The sequence below is a fragment of the Diorhabda carinulata genome, chromosome 6 (genome assembly GCF_026250575.1).
Source record: "Diorhabda carinulata isolate Delta chromosome 6, icDioCari1.1, whole genome shotgun sequence".
In the NCBI taxonomy this organism is placed as follows: Eukaryota; Metazoa; Arthropoda; class Insecta; order Coleoptera; family Chrysomelidae; genus Diorhabda; species Diorhabda carinulata.
Window position 1 is genome coordinate 27,519,329 of NC_079465.1, and position 27,425 is coordinate 27,546,753.

Here is a 27,425-nt window from a genome sequence, read left to right on the forward strand (position 1 = left end):
GGGGTTCCTAATAAATATTGTCAAGATCTATAGTCAAGTTAATTTGCACTTTCCAATCTTTTTATTGGTTTTCTACAATTTAAATGAACAGAATTGTTCATTTGATCTGATTACAAACTTACTTTAAATATGCGACAGGCACATGTCTTTCAACATGACGGCAGTGCTCATTCTAAACAAAGACTTATTGATTGGCTAAATAATAAATTTAGTGAAAGATGGTTTGGGAGAATGTGTGATGTAGCCAGACCTCACAATAATCGATTTCGTTCCATGGAGAAGGGTTGAAAGCATAGTTTATCCAAAACACATTCCGAATTGTAATGAGCAAAACAATGAACTACTGACAGCTTTTGTACAATTCTGAAAAAGTTTTGAAAAATGCGAAGATATATTAAGAAGATTAGTGGATTGTATCATTCAAACTGCGGTTTTTAACTCACTATCATTAATTGTTTTATTGTAATAAAAATTGCAAAAAATTGTTGACAAAACCTTTTATCATAGTTGGCACCAAAAAAGATACACAAATTACCTTGTCACTATTGATGGGAATCATTTAAAATTTGTTAACCATATATTAAGTTATACAATATGTCTCTTATTTTATGCCCCATTAACGTATCGTCTCGGATTACCTAATTTTTGTCTTACATTAATGTGACTGTGAAGAATTATTAGTTAAGATTTATTGTAAACTGACCTTTCCCTCACGGGAACCAACGTCTTACCTAAGCGAAACCATATGTCCCTTAAACACTTGAAGTATAATTAACTCATGAAATTACTTACCTTTATTTTTATATTTATGTGACTCTAACGACCATAAATATATTTAATTTTAGCTTTTGTATACAATAAGATTAGTGTTGAGGATATCATATACACGCATAGTGTGTTCTTAATAGCTTTGAAATCCAACGAGTACAGTAGTCAAATTATTTAAACCACTATTTATTTATATTTTATGTTAGTAAATAGTTAATTCAGTTATTTAACTCACAGAAAATTTCCGAGGTATACTATTTTTTCAAAATTATGTTTAGTACATGAAGCAAGAGGGAAAATCGCCAAAAGTGTGAAAAATGTTTTGATCCACTGAAAATTCGCGCACACTTTCTAGCTAAGTTTTCTTTTTACTTGGAAAGAAACTGTTATCATAGAATTAAATGATAAAATTGATTACCTATCCTTTTTGCATACAATTAGTCCTTTTCTAACAAAACTTAATAAATTAAAAGCAAACGTAGAACTGTTTTTTTTTATTACTTTTCGATAAGAAAGAAGGTGGGCTGAAAAAGAAGTCTAAAAGAATCATATTGTGCCCCATTAATCTGTTGGGATAATCTCTGCATAGAAAAGAAAGATAAATTCATGTACTTTAGGGTAATGTCCTTGAAGAAACGCTACGGGGTAACAACATTCTGAATTTAGCCAAAAAAAAGTATTTTGAGAGATGCACAAGTTTTTCGAAATCCTAGTTGTTTCACAATTAATTTACTCACTTATATTGAAATTATGAAAGACCTTAGATCAAGAGCCCGAAATTTATTACTTTACTTTGTATATGAAACTCATATTAAAAATTATTTTAAACTTTCACCGGCAAATTTGTTCGAGTCAAAAAATAGGGATTCATAAACTAAAATAAATTTTTCATGTGTCCTGCAAGTAAGAAACGTGTACTTGGGCTTAATTTGTTAAGAACATCCCTTAGATTGATCTGGACGATATTAGAATTTGTGAATATAATTTAAGAATTTTATCAATTTTTTAAGAATGCACTTGGACAAGCACGGAAAGGTTAGTTGAAACTAAGGAGAACCCAGTTTCCGAAATTCTTTGATAGGAAAATAAACTGGAGGTATCAAGAAACATAACGTACTTTGAAGTTATTAAATTCTCTCCGCAGTGCTCGGAAATACGAAGGTCATTTTATATCTTCCAATTGTGAGAAAACGACCCAAAAAGATCAGTTTGTAGAAAATTTAATACTCATATTCTCTAAGAACTGTTTCTTTCTAAGTATTCTAGCATCTTTCATCTCATTTCAAACTAAAAATTGTTTCAACTAAGGTAATCTTCTGTCAAGCAGTTCTAAATCTCAAAAAATAAAAATTGTCTGAATATTTTTCTCTTACAAAAGTCGTTTCATCTATTCGGAGACACGGTATATTCCGAAATACACACAAAATATTTTGGAACACGATATTTGGTATATAGATTCGAAATATTTGGTATTCGATATGGTTCATCCATTTCTTTTTTATTATCGCTAGGGTTCTTTCGAAATTATTTGTTTAGCCTCTACTAAAATTCCAATAAACACCCTCTAAAGGGACGAACACAATAAACTTGAAGTGCTCAACACTGTACGTCGAAGGACGCTCTTTGATATCCTTTTTGTATATACACTTCAAAATTCATATTAAAGATATTGACACTTGAATGGAATTTTCTTCAGGGTTTGATATTTATAAACATAAAAATAGTGCAGATGAGATTATCCTTCTAAAAGAAATTGTTGAAAATTTCATCTTCGCCATTTTCTAATATAAAGCGTGTTTATCAGACTAGGTCTGCAAAAAATATTGAATAAATTAAATTATTCCATTGGCGGATGAACTCCTCTAAACGAATGCCAAAAACTGCATAGCATCCAAGTATGTTTCATCTTCAATTAAAATATTTATACAGCCAGTTTTCAGTTGATTTAAAAAGCTTCAAAATCTCCATATTGCAGCTTTGGTTTGTGATTTGGATACATATCCTTAAATATAATAAATAATCATTTCAGTTTCAATGAAAAATAATATCTATTATCGACTTTTATGCATTAAATTTTATAATTGTTCGATATAATTTAACAAAAAAAATGTGTGACCCAACGGAAGATTGTCGTGTTTCATATTGATCTGTTGTTGTCAAATAAACTAAGTTATTGTGTCGAAATGAGTATCAAGATATTACCAAAATAATAAATCGTAATTGAATATTTATTTGCGACAAATTTTGTTATTTAACTTGATCTTCAAAAGTATGCTCAGAAAAAGACAATAAAGTCTTGGCAACTACCACCAATTTTTTAAAAGGGTGAGAAAGATGGAATCTGAGTAGATTGACCAATTGGGCATCGCCTTGAGACCTGGAGATCAGCATCACGTCATAGATAGAGCTCTCATTACTCGGCCATTTCGTCCGTGACTTTGAGTAGTGTTGCTTGTGTTTATTGTGGTTTTATTGGATGACAGTTTTCTGGTGAATACGCATTTTATTTGCAAACATTTTGTTATTAATTTATTCGAAAAATGTCTAAAATAATATTGAAGTAGCACGGCATGCAAAGATTCAAATATTTTTCATTGAAAATTTAAATTCATTTTTCTCCTGGGTCACACTTCCAAGATAGATTCTGAGTAGCTTGACCAATTGGGCGTCGCCTTAAGACCAGGTGATCAGCATCACACACACTCACATTTTCTAAAGATATCTTTGCAAAATTGAAAAAAAAACTCCAACAACCATTAGGTTGTGGCATCTACTCTTTGGGTATCTATGTAACAGAATTTCTGCAAGTTTACTGTAACCTGTTGAACTGTTTCATTAACCAGATGGCGGACGATAGGAAATAATGCTCCCTCAACTCCCAAATGCTTTTTCTCATGAAAAAAGGGCCGTTTTCCCTGGACTGAAGAGGTGACTTGAGGAAAGTGCGTGCAAATTAACGAATAGCTCAAATTATATCCAAACAATCATTGATGGAAACATTTTCAATGTGATTCTGTAGACAAATGACCTATACTGTACACTACTTTTGGCCATTAAACCTTTTTTGTGGATTTACTGAAGATGTCTTCTCAATATATTGCCTTTCAAAGTATTTCCACATAAATTTTTTGAAGTGTACCCCATTTCGATGTTCTTTGTTAGATAGGGACAACATATAGAGGTTTAGAGCGCAATATATCCGTCGAGATTTCCTTCAGGAATGTTAGATATCTTTTCAATGTAACCGGAATGTCACAAGTCGCCAGGGGCATAGTTTAGACAACAGATTTTCCTGTCAATATTACGAAGTGATACTTGGATAATAAAAAAAAAATTGGAACGTTGGTTTCAGTGTGTTACTGAAACCAAATAAGTGAAACTTTGTTCGTTCCAGTGCTGTAAATAGCATTATCCATTTGGATCAATTTTCATTTTTTATTCAAGCTTGTCCTAAACAACATTGTAGAAGGATGGTCTTCTCTTCCTTTCTCTTATAAAAATTTAATTTAATAAATGATCTTTTTAATGGGAATGTTGTCTTTCTTCACCTATTATATATTATGATATTCGTACTGTCATTATCTAGTTTTTCTACGTATTATCAGCAAACTTGTTGTGTTGTACCATCATTTTTGATCTCACTAAAGATTAGAACAAAACTTCTAACAAAAGTTATAAATTTTCCGTCGAAATGCACCATAATATTCTATCATTTTTTTAAAATAAATTTCGGAAAATATCCACAAACTTCGATTGTGAGAGCATATTAAAAATAAATGATTATTTTGCTTGTTATAAATGGTGTACTGTATACAAAATTATATGACTTCAAAATTTAAAATCATAATAGCGTTAAATACGCCACCCACAAGTCCCAGTACAGTTAGACTTGCAAGAGAGCTAAAGCGCCTAATTACTTGTTAGTCGACTCGACAAAACTGGTCTGGTTTTTTTAATGACATGAAGTACCTCAACTTGGGCAAAATTCCACGGCAGCACGGAATTCTCAATCTATCTCCGACTAAAAATACATTGGAAGTCTACATTTTGCCGCTAACACATTTAGATTTCGATGCTGACTGGAAGGCGTACCACGACACCAAAGGGTAGCGAATCCAGCATCAAGAGATTGAGGAGGTTCTGCAAGGTATCATCTCAGACGGGACTGTCAAAGAGTCCTAGCATACATAACCATAACCATACAAAACCAACATTCCTTACATATGAGTCTACACAAAAAACAAGAGGAAAGAAAGATCCGGCCAAAAGAATAATAAATTATGAAGGGTGATATGAGGTGTTCAGTTCTTTTCCCCTACCATCGTATTTAGACAGCATGTATCCATACCCACCTCAGCAAACACTGAAAATACATTCTCTTCACTAAAGGTAAAGATATTTAGATCCTATCTAACTAGAGGGTCCCTGAGAATAGATGTGAACGTTGTGTTTATTCCGAAACTCGGAAGAAACGGCTACATGAATCCCAAATCATCCTGTCCTATCAGCCTTACCAGTTTTTCACTTGAAACAACCAGACTAGCAAAAAGACTACGTAAGGCAGTGGATTTGTTCGGGAATTGACGCTGTTGCCCAATTGTAACAATAGCAGACGTTATTCTTGCCTACTGTAGAATAATGGAATAACTAAGAGTCACTTTAGAAATCACACTGCACTATGGACAAATGGAGAAGTTTACTTGCTCGCTTTGTACATACAGAAAGGCTTTTTGTTGTATATGAAGATTTTATATCGGAATACACTTCCATTGATAGACCTACGCGTAGAATCCCTGTACAGAGAAAGTAAAAACTGCAGTGCAACTGAATAGAGTCAGCACAACGCGTGTGTTAATTCCACAGGATCTATAGGAACGGCTTTAACTGGAACCCTTGAAGTCCCACTTAATCTTCCACCTGTGAACCCAACGATACTTTTCTAAGCCATAATGTCAGCTGAATATCCTCGATGTTTGTAGGCTGTAGTAAATCCTACACATAGCTGTTACACTAAATCAACAGTGGCTAAATTCGACAGGTCACTGGGCTTCTAACCGGACAAGGTCATCTAAGATGCCATGTTCATGATATAGTTATCATGGAGGAAGAAGAAACTGCAAACTATATCATCGGTGTTCTTAGCACTTAGGCAAGCCAAACAGTCTAGTGACGTTAAAAGGTTCAATCCAAAAGCCTGCTTAGATTTTCAAAGAATATTTATTTGGTAGTTTTAAGCGGGATACGATAAGCTGGTTAAGAGCCATGCGTAACGTTTCATAACTATGATACATAAACTAAGAACCAATGGGACAGATGAGACTCTTTTTTGACACTAATTTCCTCTTTTTTACTTGTTCCTCAACATCATCTTTTGTTGAATCAATATATTCGCCTTCTTCGTTCAATGGATATTTATAGAAAATTCACTTAACTTTAAATTGAAGAATCGAGTTGCGAGATATACCAAATTGTTATGTTATTATCTGGATAGGTAATGAATCAATACTAGATGCACGGGTGTTGCTAATACATCACCATAATGCCGCTTGATTAATATGTTTGTCAATAAACTCCAGAGTGGACTACAAATAAACTGATTATCGAGAATTGGAAGTCCAAATTTCGTACCAAGGGCCATTTTATAGGGCACAAGCCGCAGCTGAATTTAATTTAATCTGGATTATTATAATATTTTATTTTACAAAAATGATAGTTATAACAATGATTAAAAAGAAACAAATTTATTTCGAACAGTCCACTCCCACTCATATCTATATTCAACTAAAAGCGGTTTTATTCCAACGTGTTAATGAACGAATCAAAAATAGAAACGTATCTGCCGGAGTTTTTTTGTATAATAGATTTTTCGGTTCGTTTTTCCTTTTATGAACTTCTTTTATTCATTCTCAAAATTCTATAATAGAAACAGGCTACAAAATGAACTTTAAAGGTGCCAAAGTTTTGAATATAGAGAACAAATACAACAAAAATTTATTTTAAACTATTTTTACATCAAAAGTAACCAGCCCAGCATGAATAAAGGATCTGATACAGACAATTTAGTTTTGTTGATTCTATATCGAACTACTAAAAATAAATAATATCAGATCATAATTTGATTATAAACAAACACCGTTTTTTTTAAGTACAACCAACACAAATCTTAATTTGAATTGGAGTGAAAGAGAGAAATGCCTTATTGTCAAAAAATTTTTCACAATTTGTAGATGAAAATTTGTAAAAAACTAATAAACAAACATAAATATAACTAAATGAAGACACAAATGAAATAAAATCTGAATATAAAGTGTACACAAAATGTAGGCAAATGTGAAATGTAATTTATATATATTTATATATATATATTGTCAAAATTGTCAATGCCAGATAATAAAATTAACTATACTGCAATCCTAAAATAGGTAATTATTTGTATTAAAACTCTATTAACGTTATTTATAGAGTAAAAAACAGTAAATATGCCTCAAATTATTACGAAATGTGGGAAAATATGTTATAGATTTGATTCCAATTGGCAAATGATTATTCATTTTTTTTGCATTCTCAACTATTGAGCTCTTAACTAATTCTGAACGTGGAGCATTCCTAAGTAGATAACTGGGCAACGATTTCTCCAAAAGCGTATGTACGAATTAGGCAAACGGATTCAAAGATGAATAATGGAGGAAGAGTTGATATTTTGAATATTTCCCGACAGTGAGCTTTTCTGTATAGTCCGAGTAAATATCTGACAGCTCTCTTTGTAGTTTGAATATTTTCTCAAATTCTCAAATCACATACCCCAGAAGGGAAGGGCATTTAATTTTTTAGATAAAGCCGTTATAATTTATTTATTTTTAATAAATGTCAATGGTGGTGTTATTTAGTAAAAATAGCTGCAATATATTTTCATATGTTAAAAGTGTAGTTTTAGAAATGTTGAAACAAAGAAGATTAGAATCGCATCATGTTTTAAGGGTGATTGGGTCACTAGATATGGTCCTATGAAGTACCGTGAGATCAGGGTTGCTCTAAGAGCTAACTAGTATCGTCTGCAGAAAGACATATTCTACCACTGAGGGCCGAGTACTGTAGAAAAAATATGGTTTTAAATAACTACATTGAAATCACAAAAAAATCGCTCACTCAAGGCCGTTTTTTGAGGAATTGGGAAGAGAACAATAATATTGGCAATTTTTTCTCTTCCACATATTCCAAAATTTCCAATAAGAAAATAACATCAGAACAGGGGTTGAGTAACCGGCAATTACTCAATGGCTTCACCAAAACAAACTCCAATTAAACAATAAAAATTCAGAGAAAATTGATCATTCCACCAAACACTGTAAAATTTGAAAATATCATTTTTTTCGCGCTGAAAACAACCGTTAGCAGCATTAGTAATATTGGCTAGAATGTTTCTAAACATTAAAAACCGAATCATAAAGTTATTTTAAAAAAACCATGCTGATAAAACAAATCAGTTGAACTTAAAACTAAAAAGAAAAATGAATTACACATAATATCTTTCATAATAAATTAAAAATCAAATGTTCTTAATTTATTATAATATTAATAAATATTAATAATGTTTCTAACACTAATTTTTATCATATAAAAATACGTTACAGCCTAAATAACAGCATCATTGAATCTTTAGAATCCTTATGGCTTTCTTTGAAATTGGCGTTACACATCGGCCCTTTATCTAAAAAATTGAGTTCTGCCTATTTTACGCTAGCAGTTTCCAGAGAATGAAACTTATCAAGCTCTACAACATCATTCTCTCTCTCAACATTTTATCATGCCCTTTTTGAGTCGTATCATCGCATGTCCCTTCAGTGCTGTAGGTCTCATTTTGAGCGAATTTTCAAACTGCAAAAGAGAGCTGATAGTTATTTACTCAGACTAAACAGTAGGAGTTTTCCAGAAGAATCAAAATATTGATTTTCGTTTTCCATATTTACGTTACTTTCGTCTTTTTCAGTATTTTTGACTATTTTCGCGATCCAGTAGGGTACTCACTCGCTAATTTTCATTTGATTATTGGCGCATAATTTTCAGAAAAACTATATATAGATTTAATAATTTCTGGCGGATTTTTTCCATTTTCCATATAAGAGTTACTCGATTTCCCTCTCATTCTGGTCAAATACAAATTTCTCATAGAAAGATGTAAAACATATAATAAGCTAGTAAGTTAAAATAAGTATTTTTAATCTATATCGAGCGACAATATTTACATTTCGTAGTTGAATTTGCTTTCGGAATTATTGCCTTTACTAATTGTCGTATGATATATAATTTTTATCTTCAATTCAAATAGAAAAATAGTTCCAATATCAATAGAGCTAAAAACCTGTTTTCAAAACCAAAATAATTAATTAAAGCAGTGCATCACATTAGTTTATAAATCCATTAGATTATTTCAGAAATCCTTCAAGCTGCGCCATGTTAGTCTCGTTATCTATAGATAACGATTATTAAATCCGTATGTACATCACAGTGAACTTCAATTGAGTACGTTAATGAATGAACTAATGAATTATTTTCGCTACATTCGTCTACGTCGAAGAGAATCGATCGTTTAACCTTGTGTAATAATTTTAGTTGTAGGTTGGACAAGCTGGTTTCAGGATTAGTTTGTCACCTGCCGTAAGCGGCTGTACAAGTTTATTGGCAGTTTGTCGATTAGGAGAATGTCGAAATTGACTAATTAGTTTTGGTTAATTGCTTCAGGAATACAGGTTTATAGTAAGATATTGTTTCATATTATACGGTATATATAAAAACTATGAGAATTGTTAGCCGTAAAATTTCAAGAACACAATATACAGGAGTCATAAGGAACTTCCACTTCTACTATATTTCCTTCAGGGAAGATGTCATGTGGCTACTAAAAAGTGTCAACATAATCTAATATGTATATATAAATTCAACTACATTTTTTCTGTTACTTTGTATTCTTTCTAAGAGCAGAATTAACTGTTTTTCAATTTGGATTTTTTAAACCAAAATTGCATTTGGGCATTATTTTCTCAACTTCATGTATATGTGTTGATATATTATATTACAAGGCTATATATTCAGAATTTTTGCCGCTCAGATTGAGCCCTTTTGACCTTGTATTTTAGTCGGTGGTCAGTTTTTCAAGCATCGACTATTATTCTCAAGTTTTTTTTGTCCTTTCCTTTCTGTTTGTTCCAATCACGTACTCCTAGAGTTTGCATATTATATTATAAAATTTGATCTTACCATCTATCCTAGAAATTTTAGAAATTTTGACACACATTCTGCTTTTTGTACGTTATACAAAAGTTGCTGTCCATTTATCATAGTTTTCAGTGGAAGTGTAAAATTACATCATTTTCTGTTTCATTTTCATTTCCTGTTGTGTCAACAAATTCCACTGGAACTTGACTCACATTATCCAAAATTTTATTTTGTGGTGACTTCTGTTAAAGTTATTTCAGTTATTAGAACTGAGGGATAAATATTTCAGACGTAGGAATTCAACACTTCTGTGAGACATACCAAAAAGTATTTAAGTATTTGTGTGATGTAATTAAGATTTTCGGTAGTTTTTGATAGTATTAGTGCTTGTATAAACTTTCAAACTCATAGAATTCAAAATTCAATATTCAATATTCAAATTGTCGTATTAAATATAATTTTTATCTTGAATTCAAATAGAAACATAATTTCAATATCGCTAGAGCTAAAAACCTGTTTTCAAAACCAAAATAATTAAAGAATCAATTAAAGCAATGCATTACAATAATTTATAAATAAAATTTGAATTTGAATTTCTTATTTCTTAGACCTTTTGATATATTAATGCTTCTAAATATTCTCTATTTTAGGCCTTTTCTGTTTTAAAATTATTTTTTTTATTGATTTTCTCGAAAATTGAACAAAAAAAAACAAAAATGAACAAAAGAACAATGTTCACGGGTTTAACCGCACTGGAATTTTAAAAATTTTCGACGTTTTGGTTCCCATTTTGGAGCTATTATCAAAAGAAAGGTGGGGATATGGTGGTTATTCGTTCATTGGTAAGAAATGATCCGATTCCGAGGTCTCAATCTGTCTACTCCACGCAACGATTAATCCCTTTTTTCTGGTTGATTCCAAGGCCTCAATCTGCCGAGGAAATGAAAATCTGAAACAAAAAAATATAGAATGATGGAAATAAAAAATGAAAATAATATGCTTGTCAGCAAGAATGACACTATTGACACTAACACACTCACTACTGGTATTGAGCTAACTGGGAAGCTAGTAGCCTGGATCTTGTAAGTATAGGGGAGGCTGATTTCTTTCTCTATTCAATACATGGATGATTGTTATATAGGCAAAATCAACCACTACATATGGATATTTTTTGTTTTGGTGATTCAAATACACAGCTGAAGTAGTACATAACTGAATTAAACAAACTGAAACGTCTATCAGAAAAGTAATAACATATATTTTATAATATGTAGATACTGAGGATACTTATAAACTGTATAATGCCGTGAACCATTGACCAAACTTAAACTTTGGTAAAAAAGTTCGTTATATTCTTTTGTTCGGCCTCTGTTTGTCGTTTTCTGGCCGACACATCTCGCAGTTCCTCTGAAATAGAAGTTTCGTAGAAGATGTTTCCTCCACCACCATATCCTCTTCATTCATCGTCTTTTTCTCTTCTTCCGTTTACCATATTTACTATTTCTTCATCTGTCACTTCATACCGTTCATCTTGGGCCAACCACTCATTCACATCCTCTTCTGTTGCGTCCGCGCCTTTGTTGTAACAATGGAAGTAGGCTGGTGTTGACGGATTAAGTCTCTTTCTGTAAATTTTCTCCACTTTCAGATTATTTAATTTCTTGGAGCAAAACTTTCCAAGACTTAGAAATGGTGCAACACTCTCCCAAGACAGAGCCAAATAGTTCACCATATCTTCTCCCTGGTCCATCGCGTCAATTAAAGAAGAAAGCGATAAATCCTCTTTATCATCTTTAATGTCCTCTGATCCTTAGGTTGTCATAAGGAAGTTACATTTGGAGGCAAAAACATTGCCTTTATATCCTCATGTCTGAAACGGCTGGTACGATTTTTATAAATTTTTGGAAACGAGGATCTTATGATACAGCCGGTATTATGGTTGTATTCACATTGTTGTCAGATCTTTTATTTTTCCGCAAAAATCATGAACTTTGTTATTTCAAATGGATCACCATATATATTTTGTATTTTTAGAAATCTTATTTGCCCATTGGTTTATTATTGCTACAACTACACTTTGATTATCGATAAGTAATGAAAAAATATTGAATAATTACAAGTTAAAATAAATTCACTCTAATAAACCCTTAAACAACCACCATTTTGTGAATGTAAATTAAAATCCTTTCGAATAGTTGCAGCTGTTACAATTTTCATATTTCATGTATATCAATGAAATCTCTAGTATCAATAATTCATATTTTTCAACATTTTCTACTATTTCACTAAATTCAAATCTGAATATGTAACATTATTAAATGAAACGACAGTAAATCTTGATTCGTTTCACTGGGAAAACAAAGAACTTTCCCTGATATTTCCGACAGTTTCATCTACCACAAACTCCGTCACAAAGCAGTTTTCGAAACATCCTATTCCACCTAGAATATAATAAAACGTTTGCGGAGTATAAGCGACAATTCAACTATGTGTGCTGGTGGGTATTATATACTGAGATAAACATACGTCTTTCGATGATATTCTGTGAAATAATCATTGTATACTGCTCCTACGACATATATAATAATACAGGATTCCCGTATTTATCTGGTCTTCAGCTGTTGAATCCTGAAAATAGATTTTCAATAGAATATGAACTTGTGGGCGCTTCAAAAGATGTTTAGTGATGTTTGAAGTGGCGTAAATAGGGACACGGATATCCCTCAATGTTACAATTATTATATTTGATATGCTCACTATCAAAAGGCTCCCTTCATTGTCCACTTTCTCTTATATAATTACCTTTATTTATAATAATGAAAAGGTTCATAGTCCGGCATTTAAAAGAAAATATGTCGATCTAAAAACCAATAGTGCTCAATAATGCGATAACCAGTTTGGAAATGCATTCGGTCCCAATAGTGGCCATTAAAATCCTATCGCCTATAAACCTTACAATATATTTCGAACCTATGATGAATAATAAGAGCTTGTACTTGGATACTTGGATACTTGGATAACTCGATTTTCTTCGTTAGTCAAGTAGCTATCTTAAAAGCCATAACAGCCGAATAAGTGTGATTAAGATTTTACTAAGCGTTCAAAAAAGTCCTAAATAATTTGGGGAGTGATGACTGGAATATTATAACCACCAGTGGCTCCAAATCCATTCTTGATATAGCTTAAAATGTAGCTACCACATCCCTGAGAAATCTTCTCGTAAGATAGTCTCTACAAATATAGATGAAAACACCTGACATGAGATATTAGACAAGCAAAGGCACACATAGATCCTGATCTGCTTAAACAGGCTCGAAATACGACTATTTAGGTTAGGTTAGCCTACGGCTGGTAATTGGTATTTTCAACGTACACGGTCTTCTATCATCAGCCAGAAATTAGGAGGATTAAGGTTAGAGGAATAGAAGAGGTTATAGGCATATCAAAACAACGCACTTGCCATGTGATGACTGGAAAATTATGCATGCATAAACTATTCACGTCTTGGATAGCGCGTTTGCTCATCTTGGATCAAAAGCGCATTCGAATGAACATTCCTCAGCCGGTTTCAGCAGGGTGAATGCTAGACCTACCACTGCACTCCTTAAGCTAGAATATAACCGAAACAGTGAATTGAAAAGGACGAAATAGTCCCGAAAGAAGCAAAAACGGTTTCATCTGCCGGAAAAGCGATGGCAATTGCATTCGAGGAACTATAAGTGCCTCAGATTGATTGACTACCCACCATAGATTTCACCCCAAGAGTCTTTTTCCCATTTGCTAACCTCAAAGTTTCACTTACAGAAGGAAGATGCTTATCAGGGGCGGAAGTAAACGTGCATTTTGGAGAAAAAAAGCCGACAATTATTTCAAAGGATATAAAATGTTAGAGCACCGCAGAAAAAAAGTATACAAACTGAAAGAGAGACCATGCTAAAAATATCTTGTTTGTTAGGTCGGAAACTTGTCAGACAACCCTCGTATATGATACCCTAGACTATACATACGAGGGTTGCACCTCAAGTTTTGAAATAGACAAATAAAAACAAAGGAGAAAATTGGATATGACTTTTTCAAAATATTCTGATTAAGATTAATACACGTTTGAACCAAGTGTCGAAGCATTATTTCCATTCCGATTGAGGTACTTCATCAACCCTTTCTACAAGTGTAGAAAAACCTTGACTCAATTTATTTTTGATCATCGGGGATAAGAAGAAATCAATGAGTGCCATACAAGGACTGGATGGCGAATGACCGATCAATTCGATGTTTTGACTGTTCAAAGACGTTTTTGTTTAGACTGATCTGTGATAGCTCGCGTTGTAGTGATAGATAATGAATTCTTCATCTGCGATTGGTTACCCTTTTCAAACACTTCAGACAAAAAAATGCTTATGTACTATTGAGAATTGACCGTTACCGTTCTACGTTGCTCTTATGGAACGGTGGCGACATTTTTTCGAAAATGAAGGCGTGATGAAAAAGTACGAAACCAGAGGCGATTGCTGGCTCTCCATTTTTGAAAGATTTTGCGAAATATTGCAAGAGGCCAGCATCACCTCTGCCACTTTTCTGGAAGAAAACGTTTCTTGCATCCGATCCCAAGCATTCAGCAGGACGAGGAGATCTACATCCTTTCCAACAATGATGACTGATTGAGAGGAGGTACTACAATTTAACTAGGGCCGTCAGCATCTTCGGGTGCATGTCTTGTCTCAATTCCTTGGATGTAAAAGGCAGAGCGAATAAAACCAATGTGTTTGTTGCTATCACTGGCCAACAGCTTGATATGGTGGTCGACTCTTCAAACATGAAAATCATCTACGAAGCAGGCAAAATGGTTCAGAAAAAATATTAACTCGATGTAAAGAATGAATTACAGATTTCATTGATCAATTATCAATCAATTATTTCATCATCTACTTTATTATATATTTGCTTCAGAATCTGAGAGTGCATAATTTTTTCACGTTTCTAAACTTTTTTGTTCATACAATATACCTTTCAGAATTGAATTACAGTCGTTTTTTAAGTACCTAGTATTTTTTGTGTGTAAATTACCCATTACCATCATTAGAACTCATAAGGTCAAATTTACGAAAAAAAACGATTTTTCCATTTTTGGTTATTTGAGGATTGTGAGAGAACTATAAGGCCTAAAGACGTACGGTTGAGCTTGAATGAAAGCTAATTAAATTTGCTATAACTTCTATTTGGAAAAAAATAGCAATTTTTAAATAGATCTGTCTCAGAAACTATTAGACCTAAAGAGCTCCACTTAGTCTCGTTTTGTAGCAAATTTTACCTCATTTAAATAATTATGGAATAGCCATTCACGACAAACGCATCATTTCAAAGTTATAGCGAGAAAACCAGCATAACGGTTTTTGGAATACTACGAAAAAGAGCACAAGGTTTTAATTCCTGCAAAAATTGGATTTAGACTTCCCTAATAGACCCAAACAACAACCAAAAAATCAGAACTAGCCGTTCACTTGCTATCTTAATGTACAATGTGACTGATGTACGGCGAAAGTCATAGGACAACAAACAGACCAAAATAAATGTTTCAAGTATTATGTCAGATTTAAAATATTCACTTATAATGTTGTTATATCTCAAAACCTAAGTAACATAGCAGATCTCATACATATCCGTTAATTGAAGCAAAATGTTAATTAGTTTTCTAATTTCTATATTGTTACTTGTCCAATATAAGTGCCAAATTTATACGCTACAAAGTCATCCATGATAGTCAAAATATTCAGATGTTTTCCAATAATCAAACAAAAAATGCATATTATAATAATTCACAATATTTTTACGTAGTTATATAATTTGCGGCATAAAGACCAACTGCGTAATAGTTAAGAGCTGTATCCCTGTAACGATTTAACGATAAAACCAAACAACCACTCCTGTTCTAATCCTCAAACATCCCGAAGTCGACACATACCTGAAACAAAGGAACATCATTAAATCGCTTTAACGGCAAAGAGGATTTTAGGCTTAAGTTTACGAGATCGATCAATCCAAATTAAGAGCGGGGCGGCGTATGGTCTGGTTGTAGCCGATAGGGCCAACCAACTAACTGATTGAACTCGCTGTGTACAACATCGAACGGGGCAAACAACACCTTTGAAAACATTTTCCGATAGTGGAAGCTTGATACGGGGTTTAATCAACATTCCGTTAGGATCGAGAGAGAGCGAAAGATAGGGAAAGAGGAAGAGAGACTTTGTATGTTACTGGTAGTCGGTAATTGAATTAGTTTGAGTGGTGTTTGGGGATTAAAACGAAAATGATGTAATGAATTGTCGATGTAAATAAGATTGGATTCAACATGTAGTCTAAATAATTCGGTAAAATAATTTTCCTATATGAAGTTGATAACTCTGTAAACACTACTCAATTTTATTATTTTCATTCGAATAGTTTGGATCATGAAGGGGTCCAAAAACGCCCCCTTGTTTTGTTCAGGTTTTTCAGCTATTTTACAAAGTAAGCAAATCTCACGATTACTCATCGGTTCCTTAAGGTTTGTATTCACTTGTACCTTGAAACTTTGTGGTTTTAATTCGACTTCGCTATTGGGACAAAGGAAATAAATTGATTTTTTCGCTTGTTCGGAGATTCTATCAGGTGTTATGTTTTTCTGGCACCAGATAAAATATTTGAATGTTTCCGTACTGTTTTCTGGTGATATCTAGATGTCAACAGATTTAATAATCGACTCTCACCACTATAATGAGAATTATTGAACACCAAGTTAGCAGTGCTCCAGGCGAATCGCCCTGATCAAGGAATAAAGAAAATGATGAACATTTCTATTAATGTTTTTTGGACTCTTGATTGTTACCAGAACAATGATATTTGCCTCAACCTTCATTCCTTACAATATTCAATTTTATATAAACCAATTTTTTGTTTCAGATGATGAAAATTCGGAAGTCCACGGTGTGATAACTAAAGAAGGTCTCTTCGAAGGCACAATATTCACTACTTTTGAAGAATTCCACATCGAACCTTTGAGTAGATATTTATCGATAGAAGATATGCAGAACTCTCCATTCCATTCTATAATTTATAGAACGTCCGACGTTCAGAATCTTACAAAAGGTAAGTGGATTGATACGTTGATAACAAGCCTAAGGTGCCAATAAATGAACATAGTATTACTTGCATACTGCTTTTAACTTTATATATAACTTTTTTTTATATAAAATGAAACTTGCTTGGTTTTTAATTTCCACCAAAAGGTTCACATACTTTATTAAAATGTACCACTATCTTGCAAAATAACAAATGCTCTCACAAAAAAAACTTGTTTCATACTAACCTAGAAATGGATTGCGGCATTTTTCATAGCGGGGTTGTATTAAACTCCTATCAAAAGGAATGTAATCAATTAGATTACAAATAAGTAAATTTTTCATCCCTAATCATACTGGTTGAAATTAATGATCATCTATGTCCATTTTGTTAACAAATTGGAATCTTTTAATTTGGCAGATAATTAGATGGAGTATTTTAAAACACTCCAGAAGTAAAATTGTTGTATTATTATAAAATAATTCTGGTCTAATCTCATTTTTTTCCCTTTATGTTATCGTATTATGAATTAATAAATATTCTAGTGCTGATATTTTGCCACCCTTCTTTCCACGTGTTCAGCCTATTATTGGAATAAAATCAATTTTTCTCGATATATAAAGGGGATCAGTGAAGACTCGACCTCGTTGTTAATCATAATATGTTCGACGTCGTCGTGGAAAAAAGCGTTTTTCTTGTTTGACAGAACGTAGTGCTTTAAGCGTTAAGATGTAACTTGAAGGGTTGGAAAGAGAAAAAGCTCGTCGGTATTTTTTGTATTTTAAAGGTTTCCGGTTGAATGATAACTTTCTTCGACTGAATAGTGGGGATTAATGCAGGGTTGTATCTAGGGAGAAGATAGATGTATAAAATTATTTGCGCTTTTCCATGTGTGGGAAATCATGATTACACTAAAAAAACTGTGTCACATAATTGGTCGATATTTTAATACATAATAAACAAATCCAAAAAAAAAACGTTAATGATAATTAGTATACGATTTTTATTCATATTGTTATTTTTTTATTACTTACTTTCATTTAGGTTATTTCTTATGTAAACACAAAGACATAGATTTCAACAATTTAAAAGTAATTTTTTTATTTATTATAATACTTTCTAATATATTATGATAAAGGAGAAAAAAATTTTCTCAAACTTTTTTGTATATAGATATTTTTATAATTCAATAAAATATAACTTTGGTCTATATTTGTCCATAACAAATTGTCAAACTTATAAACAATGAAAAAAGTGTAAATTAGGAATTTTAAAAGCAAAATTATTTCTCATCTAATTATTTTAACAATCTAAATATGAAAAAAAAATTCGATTTTAAACAATTAAAAATCAAAATTGGGATAAATGTATTCAAAAAATCATAATTTTCTCTGAACAACAAAATTGCAAAAAATGTTTTTCAAAATATCGAATGTGTTTGCTTAAAACAAGTTTATAAACATATATAAGGAACACATTACAACATAGATAATGTAGATTTCTATTTTCGATACTGAGAGACTTATTCATTCATTGAATATGCGGTGTATATAGAGTATATCTAATAGAGTAAACTGAATAACTTTCCAGATAAATCCAAAAATTTCTCGAACATTTTAAATCATTTATAATAAATTGAACTCATTTTGGAACGCTCCAGAACATTCAGAACATTTCTAGCACGTTCTCGAACATTCTAAATCGATTATAAGAAACTTCACTCATTTTGGAACTTTCTAGATCATTATAGAACTTTATAGATCATTCTAAAAGTTTCGAGAACTTTCTAGAACAATCTAGAACTTTCTAGATCATTCTTGATATTTTCAGAACATTTTCGAACATTTCTAATCGATCATAATAAATTTCACTTATTTTGGAAATTTTCAGATCATTCAGGAAATTTCTAAAACGATCTCGAACATTCTAAATCAATCATAATAAATTTCACCAATTTCGGAACTTTTCAGATCATTTCATAAATTTTTAGAACTTTTCAGATGGTAAATGAGGTGTGTAAAATGTATTCACCTCTGAAATAATTTCGAAATTTAATGTTTTAAAAATGTATTCTGCCGTTCCTCAACGGTGAAAACAACTGCTATCCTGGCTAATGCCTTGACGAATATTGAATTACAACTTTTTTGAAGAGAATGATGTCAATCGATCTTTTTGTCGACATTAACATCCCCAATGGCTCGCAATTACAAGCAGAGGCTGTAACTACTGACCAGTTTTGACGTCATTACGTCTCATCAGAGTAGTTTCAACAACCGTCATTCGAGTTCATAACCTATGTTACTGTCATTGTTTAATGTGAGAATAGGTCTAGCTAAAGATCAATTGAAAACTATTTTTTAGATATATCTAATTTTGCAATAAATGTTAAGAAAATATTAAAACTTCTCTTAAATTTTCAAAATGATATTTTATGTTATAAAAAATAATTTTTTTCAAGAAATGTCTTTAGCGGAGACGTGCGCATATCGCAACTGCCGCGCGGAGCCCTGTTTTTTCCCAATTTTAAAGAACGTTCAAAAAATGAATTAAGATATTTTGGAAATCATGCTTGGGATAAAATAAAAACGAATTCACTTGACAAAAACCGATTCTGGATTTCAATGGAAAAACTAACTTTGTCCTTTCATGATGAGACAAGCGTAAAAAGCGGACTGTTGGGAAAATAGATGACTAACAGATACTGCTGATACTCTGCTCCTCATCAATTGACCTATTCTGTAAATAAAGACGTTAAAAGATCTGTTTTTAGTCGTAAAGAATGTGTGAATGTAAGGTTTTTGCATATCAGCGTTCATTTTTATTTAACTAAATTATTTCTGTTGAGGATTCTCAAGCCGACGTTATACAATAATTACACGTGCCTTCCTGTTTTTTTGGTTGTATCTAATTTTTTCTCTAATAACTTTTTTGTACTCGACTTCTTCGTCGGTGCTACAGCCTCTTGTGGAGCCTTGGTATATTCATGGATACATTCGTTTCAATTACTATTATACATTATTTGATGAGAACAGTTGCTCCGGAAATAACCGGCCTCAGGAGAACCTTGTGTTGTCCGAGTTTCTTTGAGTTGGGTGGCCAAACTCCACAGTGTTAGCTCTTGATTTGAATTCTGCTTTCTTTCACCTTACAAATATCGAAACCGTTTATAGAAGTTTATCAACAGTTTACAAATATCATTACCAACATTTGAATAAATAGTAATACATTAATCTTGATTAATGTCTTTGATATTCTAGAATTATTCTCAGATACACCCTGACCCACAGCAACCATTGCTCCATTCAATTACCAAGCAATTAATTTTTCATTAATAAATGTCAAATTCAATATAACTACCTCTCGATTAATTACTTGCTGAAATAACAATACGTGATTAGGTTAAAGCCAAATGGCTTTTCACAAAAACTTTGTCCTCTAGATGGGATCGTATTAAATATATATTGGAGATGATTTATGACATGGAGACTTCTTACTTGCTCCGGAATTATTCATCCAACGTTGGATAACCCTAACTAGCATCGCACTTCCATTCTAAAAAAACAGATCAAAATGATTTTACAACAATTTTAGATAATATGAAATTTGAGTTAGGCGCATAAAACAAAAAAGAGGGTGGTTGATTAATGTAATGAAGCTCATTGCCTGCTTTGTTGTTTGATATATTAAATTAAAAATTTGAGGAATTAGTCTGCACATTTTTAAAATGATTCATAATTCGAGTGGTGCCTGCCGAGAGGAGATGCCTGTCGATATTGATCTTGAACTTCTGTAGGCTTTAGCGCTTGTGAAAGACGTGACTTGGTAGGTGGTTCCAAAGGCTTGAAATTCTCCAAAGAAATGAATCCCGATAAATTGATGTTCTGCAGGGCCACTCGCTATTCATAAGCATTCCAACAGGTTGGAAGAGCATTTGCCGTGGAAATATTGGTAAAACAGACTCAAGTCGGTAACCTTTCTTTTATGCTCTAAGCTGACCAAGTTTCTGGTCAACTTTGGACCACCTCTGCTCTCTTCTGTATTGATTCTAGCATCTTAAGGGTATGCTTTGGAGCCGACTAATCTGCACCTTGTAGAGGATTAGAAGCTGTTGCGGAGGATATAACCTTTTAGTCTTAAAGAGGACTCCAAGTTTTTGTCAAGCTGCCTTAGCTGAATCGGCCACGTGGCTATGTCAGGATATATTACTTCCAACCTTTCCTTCTCCTGATTTGAGGATGTATATGTGTGGATACGTTGATAGCACCATCAAAAAAACGAGAAGATCTACATCTTAATCGACAACTACCACAAAATCAAATGTCGATGAAACGATTATTGGGGTATTAATTATTAACGTGTCTGCATTTTCAGTGGCTTGTTTTATTCGTTTGATTCCTGAGTGGTTCCTTAAATTTAATTTGAACTTTTTCTTTTTATAGGACAACCTTGTGCCTCGCATCGTCTACATCTCAAAAACTCGAGCAGAAACCAAAACCACCGAAAAAAACGATGGTTACTAGAAGCCGAAGCTAAACTACCTCCAAATTACGATGATCCTCCATTATATTTCAATCCAAATAGAACTAGACGTCCTTTCACACCAATCTTCGATCTTAACCAGCCAATAGACGAAGAACTCGAAATGTTTTCTAATAGAACAGCGGTAGATGCATCTGGGCTGATTTTTCGAAATGTCAACAAACGAGCCACCGTGGATCCTAAAAAAACTACTTGTATGCTTTATTTACAAGCAGATCATCAATTCTTTTCCAAGTATGGTACTGAGGAGGCTTGTATTGAAGTGATGACCAGGCACGTTCAGAGAGTTAACGCCATCTACAGAAATACAGGTACTTAATTCAACAATTACACTTATGTCGCTTCTTAAATTCAAAAAAGTTAATAATGACTCAATGGCATGCTTAAATGAAATATTCAAAATATTAGTCTTTATTTAGATTCTATATCATTATGGAATGCTTTAGCCATCTTTATCAGAGTCCCACAATCACTATTCATTTAAATATCTGTTCACATTCTCTCTGTTTTCCTTTTCATTTTGATTCGTGTTTGATTATATTTTGTCAGTGAATGTGACAAGTTAAAACTTGCAAATACCGGCTGATTTGTTATTTGTTTTTTATGCTTTAACTGTGAATTATTTTGTCGGTGTCTATGGAACTATCGGTTGAAATTCGTGCATTAATCGAAAGTTTTCGTAGTCTAGGCAAAAGTAACCGTACCAATACCGCCGAATTAAAAATATCTCGAAAAATACCGTGAAAAATTATGCATTCATCAGGAATTGTGGCGATAGAAAACGTTCAGAGCGGCCTCTAAAAACCACAACCGCTGAAGATAAACGCATTGTATTGATCTGTAATAGACGACTCACTGACCCAGATATAGTAGCTCAGATCAATAAATCTAGTGATCTGCCTCTGAGTACTTCTACAGTAACGAGGAGATTGAGAGAAGCTGGGTTTTTTAGAAGAGTAGCAGGGAAGAAATCCCTTTTAAGAGACTGCAGTGGGCTAGAAAACATAAAAATTGTACACATGAAGAGATTTATGGAGTGAAGACTCAAAGTTTGAGGTTCTTGCGTCTAAGAGAACAGTTTTTGTGTGCAGAATATTTATCTTTCAGCTTAACAATGATCCCATGCAATTCTGACTGACTGTAGATTTATAATATCTATCAATATATGTTCTTTGAAATATTGATATCAATTAAAATCGATTATTTATTGTATAACTTGTATATCACGCAAAGTGTAGGGTGGGAAAAAATTTCAGACCAGTAGTGTATATCACATGTCAATATTAGTATTACTTAGTTACCTGTTTCCACAAAAATCAATCAATTTCTTTCTGAGTGTGCAAAAATATTCAACAATAAACAATACGATGAAACTTTTTCATGTCTGACTGTAAATAATTATTCAAATAATCTGGGGTTGTTTTTAGGTTCAAATTTAGCTTCTAGTGAACAACTAACAAAATATTATTTTCGTAAAGTATGGGACCTGATATTTTAGTTTTAATAGAAAATTAAATACTTCAACAGTAGATCAACTTAGTAAAAATATTATGTCTCCCCCAATTGTGCGAAAAAATATATACTTCCATGATTCAGCAAAACGATTTTCTGATTCTAATATCTGGTACACCACACAAAAAAGCGTTTTTTAGACAGTATCCTGTTTGCAGCGCCAGTTAAATTTGAAGAGAATCAATTAAACTTGTTCGTGACTGAACAGGGACAAACTTTCTGTTTAATTATGAACCAATGAAATGAAAAATAATGCTGAGTGAAGTGAAATAAAATATAATAGAAAAGATAATTGTTGTGTTAACAGGATGTCTTCGCATGTTTTCTGATAAAAATAATAGTAGAACACGTTAATATAAATTATGTGGGAACTATGTTATGTCATCACTCATCAAAATATTATATTAATTTACCTAATTGCCTCGTGTTTTCATGGCCGATATAAGTGTACAAGAGAATTGGATGAAATTGCTCAAGAATCAGCTTTCTGACGAATTTCATAATAAATTCCACAATTATGAGACATTTTCCAAAACAAATATGCTTATGTTTGAATTTGTTTTCCAGGAAAATACATTTCTCATATTTTTGACTTGTTGAATCATTATTTGACCAATTCCTATAGTAATATGTAGAAAATTTCGAATGATGTTGTAGATTGAGGACTCAGTCTAAGAGTTTTCTCGTCTAACATTGTTTATTTCTAGACCTGTACCATAACCTTACACACATTATGTAGATCTTCTTTATAATGATAAGTTCTTCTTCTTCGTTTCTATTTTAAAAATTTTTCCTTCAATTTTTACCATAATTTTTCTTCTAATCTCAGCCTGTGACAAAAACGAATAGAATAATGAGAAACAGTTTCTATAGCTGTACAAAATTTTTGAATCCTGTATGTCTTGGTTCTAATAATTTGAAAAATCTTATGATTTTCTGATTTTCCTTGTACCGGAGCATCTGATACTACTTCTTACTTGACAAACTCTGAATTATCTTACATTTTCTTCATTTTCGTTTTCAATTGTTTATGTTTGTGTCAGCTTGTAATATTAACGCGTGGAATAGTTAACTGAATTTACCAAAGCTGCATAATACTCTCGAATAAATCTTCCAGGTTATCTTTCCAATAATAACTAACATGTTCTTCTGATTTTTATTATACTAAAGCTTTTGTTGCCGAGTTTCTCACATTTTCTCATTTTCGTTCTTGAATGTTTTTGATATTTTCAGCTAGTGAAATAGTCGAAAAAACTTTCCACGACCGAACAGTATCGAATCTTCTTCTGTTTTTGATAATTTCAGATTGTAAAACAGTCAGAAAAATTTTCCAAAACTGAACAGTATCGAATCTTCTTCTGTTTTTGATAATTTCAGATTGTAAAACAGTCAGAAAAATTTTCCACAACTGAACAGTATCGAATCTCCTTTTGTTTCTGATAATTTCAAATTGTAAAACAGTCAGAAAAATTTTCCAAAACTCAACAGTATCGAATCTTCTTCTGTTTTTGATAATTTCAGATTGTAAAACAGTCAGAAAAATTTTCCAAAACTGAACAGTATCGAATCTTCTTCTGTTTTTGATAATTTCAGATTGTAAAACAGTCAGAAAAATTTTCCAAAACTGAACAGTATCGAATCTTCTTCTGTTTTTGATAATTTCAGATTGTAAAACAGTCAGAAAAATTTTCCACAACTGAACAGTATCGAATCTTCTTCTGTTTTTGATAATTTCAGATTGTAAAACAGTCAGAAAAATTTTCCAAAACTGAACAGTATCGAATCTTCTTCTGTTTTTGATAATTTCAGATTGTAAAACAGTCAGAACAATTTTCCACAACTGAACAGTATCGAATCTCCTTTTGTTTCTGATAATTTCAAATTGTAAAACAGTCAAAAAAATTTTCCAAAACTGAACAGTATCGAATCTTCTTCTGTTTTTGATAATTTCAGATTGTAAAACAGTCAGAAAAATTTTCCAAAACTGAACAGTATCGAATCTCCTTTTGTTTCTGATAATTTCAAATTGTAAAACAGTCAGAACAATTTTCCACAACTGAACAGTATCGAATCTCCTTTTGTTTCTGATAATTTCAAATTGTAAAACAGTCAAAAAAATTTTCCAAAACTGAACAGTATCGAATCTTCTTCTGTTTTTGATAATTTCAGATTGTAAAACAGTCAGAAAAATTTTCCAAAACTGAACAGTATCGAATCTCCTTTTGTTTCTGATAATTTCAAATTGTAAAACAGTCAGAAAAATTTTCCAAAACTCAACAGTATCGAATCTTCTTCTGTTTCTGATAATTTCAGCTCATGAAACTGTCGATAAAACTTTCCACAACTGGACGTTATCGAATCTTCTTTTGTTTCTGATAATTTCAGCTTGTCAGAGCAGAGAAAAACTCTCCAAAGCTGTGCAACAATTTTAACACACCTTATTCCCAATGACAATGCTTTTGATCTGACGTCTGTTTTTCCAAAGCTTTTGTTGATGTTTCTTGTAACAAGTCTTAAGTATCGAATTGTTTACATTATAATGTTCCTCTTTTTGTTTCAATTATTGAGTTTTACGATCTTCTGATTACTGTTAAACATAAGTGTCTATAACTTCTGCCAGGTCTTATTATTATCAGTAATTTTTATGATCTTTTAATTTGTGTTCTACCATAACTTTTGTTGATTTTTCAATTTCATTTTCCAGTTCTCATGCGAATGTGTTTGAACAAATTTAGTTCTAAGATTGAACCTGTTTCGTCACTTGAATCTTTTTCTTCTTCAACAATTTGATTGAAATTCTAGTCACCAAACGACCGATATAAATTACGAAAATAGAAGAGATAAACTCAAAAATTAAGTTGAGAAATTTCTAAAATCACGATCATGACGAACATTTAAAGTATGTAGAAGTTATATCATCATTTAAAAGATGATGGATGACTTGAGAGGTGTAATATCTCAGCTACCACACACAACTTAATCCCTCCGAACAATTTATAACAGCTTATAAAGGGGTTGAAGCATTGTAATTTCATGTACGGCTTTAATTTCCACAATATCGTAGTTCTACCACAACAGAATATACTCATTTAAATAATTCAGCTGTATACAATACGGTTTGGGAATAATAACTCTCGTTAGTGTGTTTCATTGGATTTAACGGAACTGTCATTTATTTTACGGTGGTATAATACGAATTATTACCATCTCGATGCTTCAATCGCCTAGTTATATGATTCAAACGTTAATATAGATTCTTTTTTTCAAGATTCTCGCGTCCATTAATTATAAACGAACCATTTCACCAGAAACAGTTACATTTTCACAAAATATTATTCTACAAGGTGTTTCAAAAAAATGATCCCGTCTCTAGGATAGATACAAAACTGAAAAATATTTGGGCTTTGCTCATTAAAAAATTTTACCGCAACTACTGACAACATCATATGTTATGCAGTTTCTGCTGTTAGTTACAGTACCTTGGACATCCTACATTAGACTTCCTGTATATTAAACTACACCCGGATGTTTACTTCGGTAAATTAGTTAAAGAAAGATCGACGAAACATTCGATGCCGTCATGTGAAGTAATCGAACCAAAATTGTACTAAAAATTAGACTCGACTTTCATTTAATTTTGTATGTATTAGCATTAGTATTTCTAATACTACCACGGCGACATGTAACAAACACACCAACAATTTGTTTTCTTTCAAGAATTTTTTATTTCTTCGGACGGTACCCCACATTTTGTCGCATCAGAAATGCAAGTAATTTGTGATATTTGCTGATGTCTACATTATTCTTAATCATCAAACTAACTTTTATCATTGAATTGTTGAACCAAATTGTTGATTTTTGCTTCGAAAAAAGCCATAAATACAGTTTTATTAAACTTTCCTTTCTTCTACTGTATGCAATATCATACCGTTGTTTCGATTTCTGAGGCAGCAGATCCAGTGACGCTCTGTACGCTGCCTGTTCGATTTCGAATGTCTGCTTCGGCGTCGAAATCGGCAAATACACGGTCAGTTTTAATTTTGATTTCTTTACTATTCATCTTTATTGTTGGAGTATACAACATTTTGCATTAAAGGTTACTTGTGAAAAAGCTACCTGAAAGGCGGGTGTTTTCGATTCATTAATTTTGATCAAAAGCTCGATCGCTTTAAAAATTCAAACGATACGTCGAAATATTATAGTTGATTAAACATAGGTATACCATTATAACATATAAATAAAAAGACAGTTGAAACAATGGATTCCAAGAAAGCAAAAATAGTTTTTCCTGTCCATAA

The 27,425-nt window shown here is 32.3% G+C and overlaps 1 protein-coding gene across 1 annotated transcript in view; it reads left to right on the plus strand.

Annotated features, from left to right (window-relative positions):
* LOC130895269 (disintegrin and metalloproteinase domain-containing protein 10-like) overlaps nt 1-27,425 on the plus strand; it is a 226,273-nt gene that overhangs the window by 128,705 nt on the left and 70,143 nt on the right. The window contains exons 4-5 of the mRNA XM_057802492.1: nt 16,918-17,103; nt 21,516-21,926. Coding sequence (XP_057658475.1) covers nt 16,918-17,103; nt 21,516-21,926 — 597 coding nt within the window. The remainder of the gene's footprint in view (nt 1-16,917; nt 17,104-21,515; nt 21,927-27,425) is intronic.